The sequence below is a fragment of the Corvus hawaiiensis genome, chromosome 2 (genome assembly GCF_020740725.1).
Source record: "Corvus hawaiiensis isolate bCorHaw1 chromosome 2, bCorHaw1.pri.cur, whole genome shotgun sequence".
Lineage (NCBI taxonomy): Eukaryota > Metazoa > Chordata > Aves > Passeriformes > Corvidae > Corvus > Corvus hawaiiensis.
In genome coordinates this window covers 97,901,666-97,918,584 of record NC_063214.1, presented here as the reverse complement: position 1 = coordinate 97,918,584, position 16,919 = coordinate 97,901,666, and the positions used below count along the sequence as shown (strand labels likewise).

Below are 16,919 nucleotides of genomic sequence, written 5' to 3'. Positions count from 1 at the left end.
AATAAACAACATTCTGTATTTCTTTTATTTAGATTTTTGCCTTTAGAATTCTGTGTTCTTTGGCAACTTGTATTTTATGAAACCTGGCAATCAGCCCAGTTGCTGCCATATCTTCCGTTCCCAATGGAGAGGGCTCATTTTGTTCTTGGTAATTTAAACTTGAAAAGCTAGTCCTCCTCCACCACAGTCCTCTAAAATCTCTGCTTCATAAGCAGAAGATGTAGCTATTTTGTTTCCTTGATAGCAAAGGGAGCTGAAATTCTCACATCTGGTGCTTTAAGTGAGTTGCTGTAAAAAGTTGAAGGGCTGGACCAGCTCTGAATTATTCAAATACCAAAAAATATCTGGAGAGGGGAAGTAGCAATTCATGATACATGGAGAGAATGGATTTCTTACAGTGGCTTTTCTGTCAAAAGAAGTGTGTTGTATAAGTCTACACGTAGTGAAACCCTAGCTCATTAGGGAATAGACTGCGTGGTGATTATTCCTACCATTTGTATGGATGTTGGTCATTTTTTTGCAGGAACACCTTGGATGTGAGATGAGGTCATTAAGTGTGGGAGAGAAAAAATTTCTGAAATGTTCTGTCTTCTCATTCTGTCTGTCACCATAAAAATACCTATTTTATTATTATATATAAAGCAATTGACTCTTGCTTGTGTATTACTTGTGTAAACCACCTCTAAGGTGGTATGTAATTTTACTAGCATAAAGAGCTGAGTAATAAAATACAGCTTTATTCTGTAATTGTTGCTTGAATGATGGAGCATTTAGGAATTGTCTTTGAGCACTGGTTGTCTAGAACAGTGGATTTGATCCCATGTATGTTTTTCCCTGGATGGACCCCAAATCTGCAAATGGCTTTTGTTCCTGTGTTTTATTTAATGCACAAACTTGGTCACAGCACTTAGGTTGTACTTGAATTAATTTTTATTAGGCCTCCTGTTTTATTGTCATCTTCATTGCAGGTGAAAGACTGAATCATGAATCCAATGTAATTTATTTGTGTTGATAATTTAATCCTAATTTGCTTAAATATCTTGTGTACACAGTGAGGAACTAGGAGAATTCATGGAGATGAAAGGTGCCAACAGCCCTGGGATCCTTGTACTGACCACGGGCCTCAGCAAACCTTTTATGCGTCTGGATAAATACCCCACGTTACTCAAAGAGCTTGAAAGGCACATGGAGGTATATCTTATCAGCATTTATGTTCCAGCTTAATGATGATTTGACAACAATTATTTTAAAGGTACATGTCAAACATGATGGGACCCAAAATTACATTTGTTTGCTCTTCCGTCAGCCTTCTAAACTACAGGCTGCAGTGGTTTATGTAAGAGTCAGTGCAGTGAAACTTCCTGTAAAAGCTAAACATTTAAAATAAAACTATCCAGAGAAGCTAATCATCATTCCTAGAATAGTCTTATCACAGTCTCACAAGTTGACTTGACATTGAATGTGTCTCCCGCACACTACTTCAGGCCACTTTATCTTGTAGAGGGAGTGCTGCTTCTCACCTCAGCATGTCAAACATATTGGCAAAATAGTCCCTCTGACTTTTAGTGATTGCTGTCCAAAAGTGATGTTTACAGGAAGAGAAGGTGTTTGAGGACCTACTGTTTTCACCTGTTGCATTTTATAGGTTAGATGTTTGGAGTGTGAAAAAAGAGAAAAGTAGAAAGCGTGAGGGTCTTGTCACACAGCTTAGTTTGTCATCCAGTGACAGCAGAACATGTTTGTTAGCCTGTAGGGAATCACCTTTGTGACAAAGCTAACCAGCCAAACAAAACTCTGTAAATACTTTCCTCTTAGGATTTCAAAATCTCTTATGCACTAGGTCTTGTAAAACTTCTGTGGCTCTATTTTAAGTATAACTAGGATTGTGCTAAGGAACTGCAGTTTTACTGGAAGCCAGACCCAGCAGTGTTAGATATAAGAAGGCCATGAAGAGACCAGATCAGTCTACAACTTCAATTTTGCAAAATTGTTTATTTGTTTTTACTTAAGCCTCTAACATTTTTTAAAATTAATTTTGCTTGAACTTTTAATGTATGTTTTCTCCATTGTTTTTAGGATTATCATCCGGACCGTCCAGATATTCAGAAATCCATGACTGCCTTCAAAAATCTTTCTGTAAGAGTGATAAAAGAATAGATGATGTATTTTAAGTAGAATGTTTTCTAATTTCATCTCCCTCTATTGCTTAAAAAAGTGAAGCTTTTTCATAAATGTGTAGTAAATTTTCAGAAGCATGAAAATCAATGCTGTATGTGGGCAGAGCTAGGGATGGTAATTTGTTGGGGAGTTATAGCAAATAGACTACTGGTATAAGCATTGTGCAAAGTATTCTGCACCTTTTTGTCTGCCCACTCATCATACTTCATCTCCCTGTCTACTAGTGCTAGCAGGACTAGTGTTCTGAAGAAGAGCTTCTTTACAACAAATGAGTACATGTTCTGATTTTTTTTTTTTTTTTCTAAGTGCATTCCTTCTAGGGGAATGGTGTTGGATTTTAGAGAGAGAGAGGCTGAAGAGGAAAGTGCTAGTAAAGTTCAGAAGATGCAAAACTTCTAGTAATAATTGGAACAGGAAGCCTAATTTGAACAGATAAGCTGCTACTGTCTTTACAAAAAATGAAAAACTATGCCTCAACTGCAACAAGCATATAATTAATGCAGTCTCAGTTACAATAAACTTAATGTGTTGTGCTTTGTGTTAGAAATGTGTGCTGCTGATAACCTGGCACTTTTTATTTTTTAAATCAGAAAATTTAGTATTGCTTGTGTTCAGAAGAGGTTTGTGGATTACATCCTATTGGGTACTATACAAACTAGAGCAGGTTGGAGTTACTTAATAAAAGTAGGAACACCAGGTTATACACATTCACGGTTTGCACAGGTGGCATGTCTCTTTTTACTGAAAGAAGATGCTTTGTTGTATAGACGTGTATTTCTGACAGCTGTGTTACTCTTTTCTGCTGAGCATGTCCATTTCTGGTTAGTCATACCAAAATTTGAAATATAAAAGAAGGAGTAATTTGAGTAACAGCACTATGATTGAATTTGGAATAGTAATTGAAGTCAGTGTATTGAAAAGTCATAATAATTAACTTAGTAAAACTAGTTTATAAAAAATATTGGTAATAGTCATCTAAATGAAAATGCTTCACGTAAGGTGCTGTCTTTTGTGTATTACAAGCACAGCAGTAAATACAACTGTAGTAGTATTTTTACCTGTAACTCATTCCAAATTGGTAGAGTTTATAGAGATGATGTTTTTCCCGATGTTTGTTAGGCACAATGTCAAGAAGTACGGAAACGGAAAGAACTTGAACTGCAAATACTGACAGAAGCTATTCGTTGTTGGGAGGGAGAGGATATCAAAACACTTGGCAATGTGATTTACATGTCCCAAGTCATGATTCAGTGTGCTGGAAGTGAGGTAATGTCCTTCTCATCTTTACTGTCAGTCTTTCAACAATTTTGAATAAAATTCATTATAATCATTATGCAACAGAAATGGAGTGCTTCAGAGACGGTAATCTAAGTTAAAATCTTTCTCTGTTGATTTAAGGCATTTTTTACAAAACCTGAAATGAAATTCCTTGAAGATGGATGGTCTCATTTGTAAAATTTACTGAAAAGTGACTGAATACAGCAGTTATAAATATTGTAAGATAATTTTTGCAGGACTTTTTAAAAAATACATAATTAAACAAGATTTTCCATGTGTTCTTAAGTTACAGGATCATTTTGCATAGCAGTTATTACAGTGTGTTTTAGATAGCAAAAGGTTTAAAGTTTTATATTGTAAGGTGTCTGAGACAAATTTTTTTTTTTTTTTCTGTTTTGGACACCTTGCTCAAGTAGTAAATTTTGAAATACAAGCTTGAGAACCAAATGATCTTTGAGAAAAAGAAGATACATTAGAAAGTTGAAAGTGGCAAAGTCAGGTGATTTTTTTTTTAAAAACCAAAGAAGCAAATAAAACGAAGAAAAGCTTGTCTTACCAGAAATAATGTTAAAATAATCTTAAAAGCAAGTGCTAACAGAAAGGCAATGTTATACAGGTTACTGATGTTTTTATGGCTTGTTTTTCCCCTGAAAAATCAATGAGGCTTTGAACCTGATGAGGGCTTTTGAATTGCAACCTCATTCAGTCCATTTCCTCCCTTAGAACAAAGAGGTCCATAAATATAAAAAAAAAGAAAAATGTTTATGGAACTGAATATTTAAAAGTTAGTCACTTAATATTTTTCTCTCAGATATTTTGCTAGGTGTTAAAGTAAATAATAAATAAGATTCAGTAGAGCTGATAGTGCATCTTCTGCAGTCATGTCTCTTTTTGAAGCCTTCAAAACAAAACAAATCACCATCCCCCATGCTCATCATGAGGTAAAATGTCAAATGTAATGGACTTCTAGAAGTTTCTGTGTAGCATTATGGCTTTTTGGCGAGATACAGAACAGCTTCATTTGTGCAACAGCAACTGGCTTTGGTTTTGTCTTTCTAAAAATGATACAGACATGTGCAGATGTTTACTTAAAAACATTAAAACTTGCTAAGGACTTGTAATTTTGCAAAGATGCTTGAAATTAAGACAGTGGCTCTGTCAATTGATATACTTATTTTGTTATTAAAATATTACACTTTAATGCTTCTCCCTTTTATCTATAGCAGTAGATTCAGAGTAAACTTATTCCTCCTTCCATAAAAATACCCCAAAACAAAACCACAATGGGTAACTTCATACATGAAATCAGCAAATTAAAACCAGAACAAAGTAATGAGTGCTTTTGTTGAGACTATAGTAATTATTGCTTTGCTTTTTCTACTTTGGGGCATTATCCAGTATTTAAAAATCTGATATCTCCAATTTGAGAGACCGCAGTCTTGATACGACCGTAAGAGTATCCATCTAAATTATATGAAGAAATAGATCCAGTGTGTAATTTTGGTTTTACTGAAGTTGGCCAAATGGTTGTTATCGTATTAAACAAGGTCAGCATTTCACCCAGACTGTACAATTCCTGCTTTGAAATACTAGGCTGTACTCACCAGGAAGAAGTATAGGCATGTGTTAGTAGCACTTTTCTAATAGAAAATAAATAATTCTGTCATCTTCTTCCCTTTTTTTTCTTTTTTTTTTTTTTTTTTTATTTTTCTACATTCAATGGAGAGATAGTTTTGCAATGAGCAAATATTTGTGGAATAATCATGCAGTTATAATGCTGATAGCTTTTAATAATATAAAATAGAAAAATGGGAGAGGGGACTTTGTGATGGTGTATTTACTTTTTCATTTTCTTCTTTTAACAAGGAAAAGAATGAAAGGTATCTTCTTCTCTTCCCTAACATTTTGCTAATGTTGTCTGCCAGCCCAAGAATGAGTGGGTTTATCTATCAGGTAAAGTAATGCATTTACATATGTGTAAAAATGTGCTGGGGTTTTTGTTCTTTCCAAATGATATTTCATAGGAAACTTGAAAGGATTATTAAACTTTTGCATTTATAAAGATCAAAGGTAATATCTGCAATAAGAAGTGGTCATCTGTCTTACAGTATTCTGGCCTAGAAGCCCAGGGTTTGATTTTCTCTGTAGTTGTGACTATCACTGAGGAGACTTTTTTTTGTACCTTGTTAGTAGTAGCTGATGAGAGGAAGTATTGGTAGCTTTTTACATCTGTGTAGGAAACCAGTGCTGCTGCATGGGTTTGTTAGTGCTCTTTGACTGCTGCTTGAGCATAGCCCCCTTAAGCTTTCATTAATGTGGATTAGGCTGTTACCATAGTTTTAGATCCATCCACATTAGTGCTTTTATCTTTGAATCAGTGGCACACTTTTTAAATTAATCTTTTAGTTTTTTCTGTTTAATGAGTCACAGAGTAGAAGTTGCTTTGGGGCTTGCAGACTAGATTCCCTCTGGATGAAGCTGAAGGCATGCTCCAAAAGTATGCTTGATCTGCTCTAAATGTAGGAAAAGATCAAGTACGTGGACTGACATTCAATCCCTGGCCCCAGCCTTGGGCTCTCCAGTGTACCACCACCTGAAATGCATACAATGTGGCACTAGGGACCTTAGCACCAGGTGCTTTGCTTCACAAATCCCTGCTCATAGCTGGTAGACACAGCCTTTGAGCTCTCTCCCAAGTTTCCTAGCTGAATACTTGTGGCTTTTGCCCCACAGGCCTGTTCCAGAGGTGGAACAACTGCTGTAGTGCAGGAGTGCCATTTGTCTTGGCTCCCTTGTAGCTCTAGGCTGTGTTTCACAGAAGCACTTGCATCTTGGGTATGAAATTAAACTGTCAAGCTTTATTTTGCCTCTCCTATTGTGTATCACTTGCATTTCTTCCTACCTCCCACCTTATCCTCTAAGTGCACAGCATTTTTCAATAACTAACTAAATAAATAAGCCATTTTCTGATTTGTCTTCAGCTTCTACTCAGAATGGCCACAGCCCCTTCTTAGTGTTCACTCTCCAATCATCTCTTGAAAGCAAAACTCTTAATTTCCTCGCAACCTCATGTGTGATAGTCCCATCACTGAGTACGTCTCAAATTTTAATTGCTACCTATTCACAGCAAGATGAATATTACACTTACTTCATCAGTGTTTGTGTCTGAGACAGTTGCTCAGAGCCCATGTCTAGAGTTTGTAATGTGGGCATCCTGGACATTTTTTCTGAGGTTCACATCTCAGAACTGGGATGGATAAGGGCAGAAGATGATGCGGTTTCTTCAGTCATTCTCAGGGAAATTAGGCCACTGAAGGCATCATCCAACGGAACACCTTCTTGCATTTCTGAATAGCCCAATTGTCAGGCTTCAGATTTTCTGTTTGATATCTACCATGTGAGCTAACGGGAAGAACTTTTAGCAGTGGTAAACTGAAGTCACAAGGAGCAGGGACCATACATCTTAGGAGGGGTGCACAATTTTTTGTGAAAAGAAGGGGAATATAAATGATTCACAATTTCAGTTCAATTTTCTCTGATTTGCTGACTTTGTACTTTTTCTTGCCACGTGGTTCAGATCTCTGTCACCAGTCTTGCCTAGTGTACCCCCATATTCCCTTCCCACCCATGTCAGCAGTTCTTGCACATCTCTGTTGTTGTGGTTGTATGCTGTGTTACTCATGAAGCAGCAAACATGGAAAAAAGGGAAAAGAGCAAATTTTAGCTGCATTGTGTTGTGCACATGGCCACCATGTTTCCTTCAGTGGGGAAGCTGCTACAAGAAAACTCCTCCTTTCTCTTTGGTATCTTGGGCCTGAGCATGCTCTGCGCCTACAGAATACCAAGTGATTTTTCATTTTCAAGCTTCTAAGAAGCCTTTGTCCATTCTGCTGTCATTAGGAAAGAAGAAAACATAAAGTTGGTTTGTATTCTTTTTGCTCTTTTGGAGCCAAAATTCCACAGTACATAGTATTTGTGTGTTCACCAGCATTTGCTGAATAGTGTTTCTGTGCAGGAGAATACAGGATCTCTCTTAAAGAGCTTTTATTGAAGTTTCATTTTCGGTAAAGCCTTTCATCCCAAAAATACTCAATTTTATTTATTCTTCTGTGTTTCTAAAGGGTCAAAAAGTTATCCTAAACTGACTTTTTTTCCTTGTTTGACTGGCTTTAAAATGGGATCTTTTGCAAAATTAGCATGTTCTTCTGAAGAAACTTTACAAATGTGAAGGTGTTCATGGCTTCCCCCCCTTCCCTCCCCCCCCCCCCCCCCCCCTCCGGCCAAAGTATTTCCATGAGGGAATTTAGCAGTGGCATTATTAGAGAAATAAATAGTCAGTAAATAATAGATGCATTTATTTAGTGAAATACTCCTTTATAAATTTACTTGTTCTACAGACCTTATTCTGGGAGCTAATCAAACAGTTTGCAAACAAATGTGCTTAAAGAAGAGTCACAATTACCTCCAATCGTGTAATATGGATGACCCTGAAGGTCTCAGTTTCAAGAACCTGAGACTGAGCAATGATCACTGTTACATTTGTATGGATTTCGTAGCCTGAATAGGTATCAGCTAGACTTACTGATGTCACAGATGTCATTTGCAGAAGTTGGACATATGGAAAAACTCCCATTGTGAGATGTCTGTATGAATTTTTAAATGTTTTTAAACCCTTTGGGGGGGTGTGTGTCAATTTACTGTGAAGGTCTTTGAGAGCTTCAAGTTAGTATTTTCTTTAGTTGGTAAGGTTTTTATGTGTTTTGTATTTAATGCCAATGTTAACTTTTTTTTTTTTTCAAGGGAAAACTGCCCATGACGGGAATGACTATTACAAAGCTAGAAGACAGTGAAAACCATAAAAATGCATTTGAAATATCAGGTATTGCCCATTAGTATTTTTATTTACTACTTATTCCAGGATATACTGTTTCAAACATCAAATGGTCGCCCTGGACAGAGGAAGAAATTTTTTCGTTGTGAGGGTGACCAAGCACTGGCACAGGGTGCCTGGGGAGATCACTGTCCTTGGAGGTACTGGAAAGCTCTCTGGCCATGACCCCAGGCAACCAGCTCTAGGTGTCTGTGTTGAGCAGTGGGGGGAGTGGGACTTAGAGGTCCCTTACAGACTCAGCCATCCTGTGATTATACAAACTTTGTAACACAGCTGCCCGGAGCTTCGCTTGAAGACTGCTTTTTACTGCTTCCCTTAAGCAGTTCAGGAGCTCTTTGTGTGGGATTCATCCTGGAATTTCTGTATCTTAATGAATGGAGGCAGTAGCCTTGGAGAAGGTCTTTTATAATAAGCAGTTCAAAGTACACTATTTACTGAAAGAATAAGAATTCAAGAGGCTCTGGAAGAGTTTTCTTCTAGAAATTGTCTGCCTCTTTCCTGAGAGACCTTTAGCATCTCTGATGTTAATGATTGTTGCCATTATGCTTATATTGGGTCATTTCTATCTGTTTAGTCATTCATTTCATCATGTATGTCCTCAGGTAATTTAAAGGACAGTACAGGGTCTGTATGGTGGAGCTTCATACCTTCATTAATTTCCTGCATCAGTTCTACCTCCAAGCAGGTTGCATTTAAATAAGGCAATTTTCACTGTCTCAAGTATGATATCAATGCCATGAGGCACAGAGGAAAAAATTGTTAATGTTGAGAAAAAAACCCACTTTTTTTTGAGACAATAGCTATGGAGCTGACCTCAAGGGGAATGTGATGGGTTAAATGGTGTTAAGTGCAGAAATGAAAGTTGTCTTGGGTTGAGATTACATTCCCAAGTGATTTTTGCCTTAGCTTTAATTTTATGCCTTCTTCTGAGAGAAGATTGGTGAAGTCTTATTTTATAACTTTTCCTGTGTTGTAGTGTACAGACTCAAGGATGACATTTTAGGCTATCTGGTGGCTTTACTGGGGAAGATGGAGAAGCATAAGGCTGCTAGATGAGCCTGTCTCCTACTCTTGTCATTTAAGGTTGTGCTTAATTACTAGTGCTGGGAAGAAAAAAGTAGAACTCCTGTGCTTGACTATGAATAAATACATTGAGGCGATGTGTGTCACAACCTGGAAAAGTGGGATGTTGTACTGAAAAAAGGTTTTAAATTTTTGCTTAGTACTGAGAGCGTGTAATGTTTTAGGAAACGTGTCTTTTTTAATCATGTCAGATTGACTAAGTTGTTCTTTTTTCATTTCCTATGTCTTTCTGATATCTATCACCTAGGAAATATGATTGAAAGGATACTAGTATCTTGTAACAACCAACAAGATTTGCATGAATGGGTGGATCACCTGCAGAAGCAAACCAAAGTCACAACTGTTGGGAATCCCACCATTAAACCTCACTCTGTGCCATCTCACACAGTAAGAAAGAGCTTCTGGGTTGAAGTGAATGAGCAGAATTAGCTTATCTGGCAAATATAACACCATGGAAAGCCTTATTTTTTTAAATTGTTCATTAGTAACAAGAACTGAATGTTGTCACTATAGTTTAATAGGTAAAAAGATCATTCTGTTTTTAATTGTGTGAACAAAGAATAAAATGCTTTAAAACTCAGTGTAATAGTTTAATGGGGTAAAAGAAAGTTCATTATCATTATTTTTTCTATTTTGGCCATCGCCGTCTTATAAGTATACTTAGAACATTAGGTTGTAATTGGTGATGTACTTGACAGGCTGTGGAGAAACAGTAATTTCTTTTGGGTTCTGCATTTGAATTGCTGGATATGAATGGATATAAATTTAGCTCTGCCCTTAGTGGTGAGAGAAGTGGGAGCAGGGTTTCTCATAGCTGTTCTTTGTTTAGTTTCTGCTCTGTGGTAGACAATAAAAAAATTTTAAGCCTCTTTTTTCCAAAAAATAATTTAGTGTAAAATTTTTCAAAGGCCAGCTATAATAAACAGAAGTGCTATATAGCAAGTGGGATTATTTCACCAGTCCTTGATGACATTGTCTCTGTTATGATAATATGCTTTCTTTGCTTTCCTGTCATGTTTGACAGCTTCCTTCCCACCCAGTGACTCCCTCCAGCAAACATTCAGACAGCAAGCCAATACCACTGACTCCTGCCTACCACACTCTCCCTCATCCATCACATCATGGGACTCCACACACCACAATAAACTGGGGACCGCTGGAACCTCCGAAAACGCCCAAGCCTTGGAGTCTGAGCTGCCTGCGGCCTGCACCTCCACTACGGCCTTCAGCAGCTCTTTGCTATAAAGAGGTGAGATGCAGCAGCCAAGAAAAAGGACAGCGTGGCAGGCCTTTGATAGGAAGTTTTAAATTTTTTTGTGGTGGCTGTATGTGACTTTCCTTTAATTTTGTAAATCTCCTAAACAACAGGGAAAAAGTGAGAGTTGATCTGCAGTGCAAGATTTGTACTGAGACTTAGTTGCTACAAGAGGTTCTTCTGTTTGGCTGTACCATGTGCTAATTTTGTAATTTAACTTAAAATCCTTTCAGGCTTTCATGTGTAGGCCACTAAATTCACCAATGTATTTAAATTTCAATCATCTTTATAGTGTTTAGCATACAATAACATTCAAAACGCACCTTGATCATCTTTGGTAGGTCCTGCTCAGTCACCTTTTTACTGTCTTGTTCTGTATTTTCACAGATGATGTGTTGTATCCTTAAGGTAAAGGGTAGACCAGCATTTTCCTTTTGTTTCGAAAACTTAGTATTGTTCCTGTAAATTATCATGACCACATTTTGAGCAGAAATGCTGCTGGGTTTGTTTGTTTGTTTGTTTGTTTGGGGTTTTTGCTTGTTTGTTGGTTTGTTGTTTTGTTTTTTTTTTTTTCCCTGTAGAGTTCTGTAAAAACAGACCTAAACTTTTACAAATTTTGGCTTTAAAGAGTATACTACCTGCCAAGCTTCCTTGTTAGGTCCTTTTTTTACCTGCTTCCCAGAAGAGAAGTAAAATGGGTTGTCTCTTCAACCATTCAGGAAAAAGACCTGGGTTAATATATTCCTGCCTCTTCCCTTCTCTCTAGCTCCCATACAGGCTGAATGCCTTTGCACCAGGTTTTATGTATATTTCTGTTAATAGAACAGATAAAATACTTGACTTTGTGTATAGTTGGAGGAAGGGTAGAGAGGAAATCAGCCAATTCAGGCAAATTGAACATGGCAAAAAATACTAGTAAACTGTATTTTGGTTCTGTTAAAAGGTTTGCAGTTAGTAATTTCTGTATGCATCTTAAAAGTTAAATTTTTGAAATAATGTGGAGAAGCTCTACTCTTTTTATTTTTCCTGTACAGGATCTCAGTAAAAGCCCTAAAACCATGAAAAAGCTGCTTCCCAAACGCAAGCCAGAAAGGAAGCCATCGGATGAAGAGTTTGCACTGAGAAAAAGTAAGAGAGACTTGAACAAGTATCTGCACAATAAAAAGGCTGCAATTAACATCACTTTAAATTCTGTGAGAGTTAGGTGTACAGTGTAAGCAAGTCATCTGGTTTCCTCTCTCATGTCAGGGGAGAGTGGTAGGTATCTCCAGAGGCTGGTTTGTTCTATTCATCTTAGATGCTTATGCTACAATGGCATTAGTTGCTTTGTAGAGCTTTATTGATTGCTACTGTGGATGTCTGCTTGTGAAGTGCTATTTCTGTTTGTTACAGAGGGAAGGGAGGTTAACTAGAGAGCCAAGTAAAGTTCAGTAAGGTAAACCTGTCTTTTAGTACTGTAAACAACAATGTGAAGATGCTGTCCCACTCTTGCAGAATCCTTTGTAGCTATGTTTTTAGATTGGTCTTGGTAGGAGCTTCTGTTGTCCTGGTGCTGGAAAGCTGGTTATTGCTGCTTATTTGAAGACAAGTTGCTTCCACAATCACTGCTTCTAGGATCCAACAGTCTTCTCTTATTTCCTATAAATAAAGTCATTTGCTCCTGTCTGTATCTAAACTGCAGATAGTTAGGCTGCTTGAAGTCTGAAGAAAAACGCTGATCTGAGAGAGACTGATTAATGTACAGAAAGAGAGAGGTCAAAATCTGGATATTGGGATAATTTGAAGTGGAGGGAACATTAATGTTATCAAGCAAACACAGTATTCACTTAGTTGTCAGCGTCACTGTAATTCTTCCTTAGAAATTTGTGTGAATGAATAATCTGATTACTTGTATCAGTAAAAGACAGGATGGTTTTTTTGTAAGATTTTTGCTGTAGCTTTTGTTTCTCTGTGTCTGTCCTTTGCTCACAGGCTTTTTAAGATAGTCTGTGCCATGAGTGTTCAGTGCATGAAGTGTGTTTTTGTGGCAGCTGTCTCTCACAGGCTTATACAGAGTTGGAGAGAAAAAGCTTTTCCTCAGGGTGCTCTTGGCTTGTCTAAGGTGTTAGTCCTGCCAAATGTTCTGTGAATTTCGTGTGGCAGAGGTCAAGGTAGTGAGTAGAATGATTCTCTGTCTGTGGATGTGTGGGTGGATGTTGTAGTTCAGGATGTTTTACCCTTTCAGGAAGGTATCTGCTTAGGAAAGCAAAAGTACTGTTATACAGTATCATTTCAGATGTTGGAGAATGGAGATTTGGTAGTAATGATAGTGATAAAGCCGTCAACTTGCAGCTTTAGCAATTTTTAAAGAACACAGTGGGGAGGAGTTAAGGGTTCTTACCTGGGGGAAAGAAGGGGTCTGTAGCTTGCAAATACATTGTTCTACTCCTTAGTAAATAACTTCCAATAAAAGCTATTTTTTGTAGCTTTAAGTCAAAGAGGTAATGTTACTTACAGAAATTCTTACAGATTCTTGGTATTCATCTTCCCTAATCAGCAATTAGAGGCTTCTGTTAGTGTTCCTTCAACTTTCTCAACTTTTTTCTGAAGCTATTAAAATTTCCCACTGAGGAACTTTTATTGAACTTAAAGCATATTGATAGATAGGTCTGGCTTTTGTTCCTTCCCTTCTCAGGAATCCAGAGGGGCTGTGTTTTGAGAACTGCTGTGTCAAATTAACATTTTAACAGCCAAAACTGAGGTGTTCCAACTGAGTGCTCTCAAAATGCTGTTTCAGAAGTGTAGCATTTGTCCTGCTACTGTAATAATATGGTGCTGCATTCTAACTATGAAATCCAGTTTTTTTCCTGCTTTGAAAGAGGGATAACTCTTACTTTGGAGTTCCTGCATCTCTTAAACTGTAAGGAAATTATATTTGGTAAAGATAATTTCTGCAATAGCTAGCTTGTCCTGACAAATGTTTGGAAAGTTGGCTTTGTTCTGGTGATAATAAACCACAAAAACCACCACGATGCATTGGCTGGGAGAGAATACAACTAGATTTTGATGTTGAAGGCTGCTCAGATTCGTGTAGCAGGAAATTTTCAAACCTAGTTATTTCACAGGGGGAAAGAGGAAAAATGCTTTTAAAACAGCAAATTATCTTGCCTTGCACATGGACTTCTGGTTCCATCTAAATTCATGGTAGAGGTACCTCTAGATTTCTGGTTGGAATTTCACTCTGTTGCAAGTGAACAGTTTGACAGGATTTTTACTGAGTCACCCAAGGAAAAGATTTGCTGTGGAGCTTTACCTTTTGGGAAGTGTTGCCATGTTAAGCTTGAAAAGTTAAATTTTTTCAGTAGTGCTGTTTCTACATTGAAGTCTGAGTAGTTTAAAGTAGTCACTTTTCACAGATATATGTACATGATAGTGGAAGCTTTCCTACTGCACACTGGACTGAAATAGTACTGAAACTATGCTGTTAATTCTGAGTTTTATTTTCAGTTGTGTGCTGTTGAAAGGGGTAAATCTCATCTTTTTTATATGTATACACATACACATGTATAACACACATATATATGTACAAATGACAAAAGTTTTCAAGATGTTTTCTGTGAATTAATATTCTGTCTCTTGATTTCTTTGATAAAATAATGAAACAGTATGCATATTGAATTGTTTGTTTATATAATAACTTGAGTATATAGGGGTTTTTCAGTAAAATGACTGCTTTAGAATGAGAGTCCTCACACTTCCAAACACATTCTGTACAACATTAGATGCTCAGAAATTTTTTTGAATGTGGGTGGATACTCTGAATTGAGTTTTTTCTAAGCATTTAAAAATAGTATTTGTCTTATTAAACTGTTACTTTTGTTCATTCAAGTTTGATTTTTCAAATGGTATGATTAAAAGAATTTTAAAGGGTTGATTAGGCTGAACTTTGGACTCAACTGAACTGTACTTATTTACAAAGGCTTTTCTATATTAAGAAACATGCCCATGTTTAAAATTCTGTTTTTCCCATTGATTCTAGGTACAGCTGCTTTAGAAGAAGATGCTCAGATTCTTAAAGTCATTGAAGCATATTGCACAAGTGCCAAAACACGTCAAACACTAAATTCAAGTAAGTTAGAAAGTACTGAAATGGGTAGAAATGGCTAACTAAAACACAAATAAGACAGTTTGAAAAAGAGACTGATGTATATTCTCAGGCCTTTGCAAATAGCAAGTTGGACCTGCAAATAATAATAACCTGTTTCTGGTTTAATATCAATGCCAAGTGTTTATGTATTGGATGCCAAGGGCCATGGTTGGACACTATTATTTTTTCAGTATTTTGAAACAATCCAAAACAACAAAAACCCAAAAGTGACTACTTTTCATGGTTTAAAATTGTACTAGAGCTTCACCAATGAATAAGAGGTGTCTGAACTGAATATAACAGCTAATCAGTATGCTTTTGGATAAATTTCAAGAAGCTGGTAAGTAGGAGGAATGAAGAAGTCATCGTAATTTTGGAGGACTGTATTTTTGTTGTGTTCTGTTCAACAAAGACTTTCTCTATGGAAAAGTAACCTAGACCTATAAAAATGTCTTTAATTTTATTGCCACTAGTTGTTTTTAGTATTAATTAAAAATTTTAACCCCGTCTCATAATTTCAGGAGAAAGTGTTCTCAGTTGTGTGTTGCTTAAAGCCATTTTTAGTTTCTCAGATCAATACCTAGCATATTGAAAACCTGTAACGTGCCTCTGGGGTCCTACTTCATTTAATCCAAATCAAGGTTGCCATGTGGAGTTCCTCTGTATTGTAAGTAAAACGTTGCTCAAAGCAGGGGAGTCCACCAGCATGTGTTCCATTTACACAAGGAAGGAGAAAATGCTGTTGCGTTTGTTCCTTTTTGCACTGTTGAATACAGATTTAATTTGGAGATCCTTGGAACACAGTATAATGATCTTGAAGTACTTGGCTGGTTTTGCTGGAACTAGAAGACTGGACATCATAACTTCTTGTCCACTAAAGCTATTTAAATTTTGCAATATTAATCACTGTTACTGCTGTCTACAGTGCTCTGGGCCTGTTTTGCTTCCAAGCAAAAGCACTTTATGCTGACAGTTGAAGTTTTAAAATGCAATTGCAGACTTAGTTCTTGAATTTTCCTAACATATGTTCACTTGCTGTTGTCACCTTGGAAAAAAACACAGCTACTTTGTGTTCCTGTGTAACTTACAATGGGAATGTGGCAGTTGTATTAATTGTAAAAACTTTTCAAGTAACAGCAAAAGCCTTAATTTTGATTTTTCTGTCTTAATGAACTGCAGATCTCCAAGATCATGAAATTAGCTACTACTATTATTTTTGTACCAGTACTAATCTTTTTTATAGCCCTACAGTCATTACAGTAGTGTGTTTAATTGGCTAAAGGGAATGAATGGGTTCAAAATTCTGAAGATATATACTGTTGTTCCAAATAAAATCAAATGAGATGATTGCCGTTTAAACACCTCAACTGTGATCTGTTATTTCCAAGGATAATGTGACAAGAAATGGTTGGGAAAACATTTGCACTTGCACAGTAGTGTGTGTGTGCAGATATGAAATGGATATGATTTTTTTTTTTGCTTGCCTATTTTTTCTTTCTATGTATATTTAAGAAATATACATAGTGCTGTGGGTATCATTGCATACATCAGAAGTCAACAGCTTTTATTTGCCCTTAATTGCAGCAAGAAAATTTTTTTATTGATTCGGCACACAGCTGCTTTGTTTGGAAAGCAGTGTTGTCACCTAAGACTAGGTTCCAGAAGGTCCATTTGAAGACTGGAATTGGAAGTGGGGAAAGAACTGATAAAGCTGGAATTGCTTCTGTTGGAGCAGTAGTCAGTGTAGAATAATAGAATGAGAGAGTCGCCTGTCATCTGGGAAGTGTGCTGGTTTTTTTACATACTCCATTCTTACCTCCCTGTTAATATTCTGCCTGTCCCTCACAGCACTCACTGGGCAATTCCCCTACCTTCACCTTAATCTGCTGCTTTTGGCAGTGTTAGTACAGCAGATCTATGGCACCAGTGCAGACTGGTAAGGTGTGGCATTAGAGGTAGCAGAGCAGCAGTTGTTTGGGTGGGAAAGAAGTGGGATTTAATTTGGGTAGATAGATGGAAATGAAAGAGCAGAGTCTGACTTTCTCATGCTTCTTGAACGCTGATCTTATTTTGCATTTCTGCTTCAAATGAAGACTTAATCTTCTGCA

At 36.9% G+C, this 16,919-nt stretch overlaps 1 protein-coding gene across 5 annotated transcripts in view; it reads left to right on the top strand.

Annotated features, from left to right (window-relative positions):
• Positions 1-16,919, top strand: part of ARHGEF7 (Rho guanine nucleotide exchange factor 7) — a 117,829-nt gene that overhangs the window by 83,781 nt on the left and 17,129 nt on the right. For all 5 annotated transcript variants that reach the window (XM_048328073.1, XM_048328081.1, XM_048328100.1 and 2 more), the window contains 9 exons: positions 1,053-1,191; positions 2,077-2,136; positions 3,298-3,444; positions 5,323-5,409; positions 8,257-8,335; positions 9,678-9,817; positions 10,455-10,679; positions 11,720-11,813; positions 14,704-14,793. In XM_048328073.1, the coding sequence (XP_048184030.1) occupies positions 1,053-1,191; positions 2,077-2,136; positions 3,298-3,444; positions 5,323-5,409; positions 8,257-8,335; positions 9,678-9,817; positions 10,455-10,679; positions 11,720-11,813; positions 14,704-14,793 (1,061 nt within the window). The remainder of the gene's footprint in view (positions 1-1,052; positions 1,192-2,076; positions 2,137-3,297; positions 3,445-5,322; positions 5,410-8,256; positions 8,336-9,677; positions 9,818-10,454; positions 10,680-11,719; positions 11,814-14,703; positions 14,794-16,919) is intronic.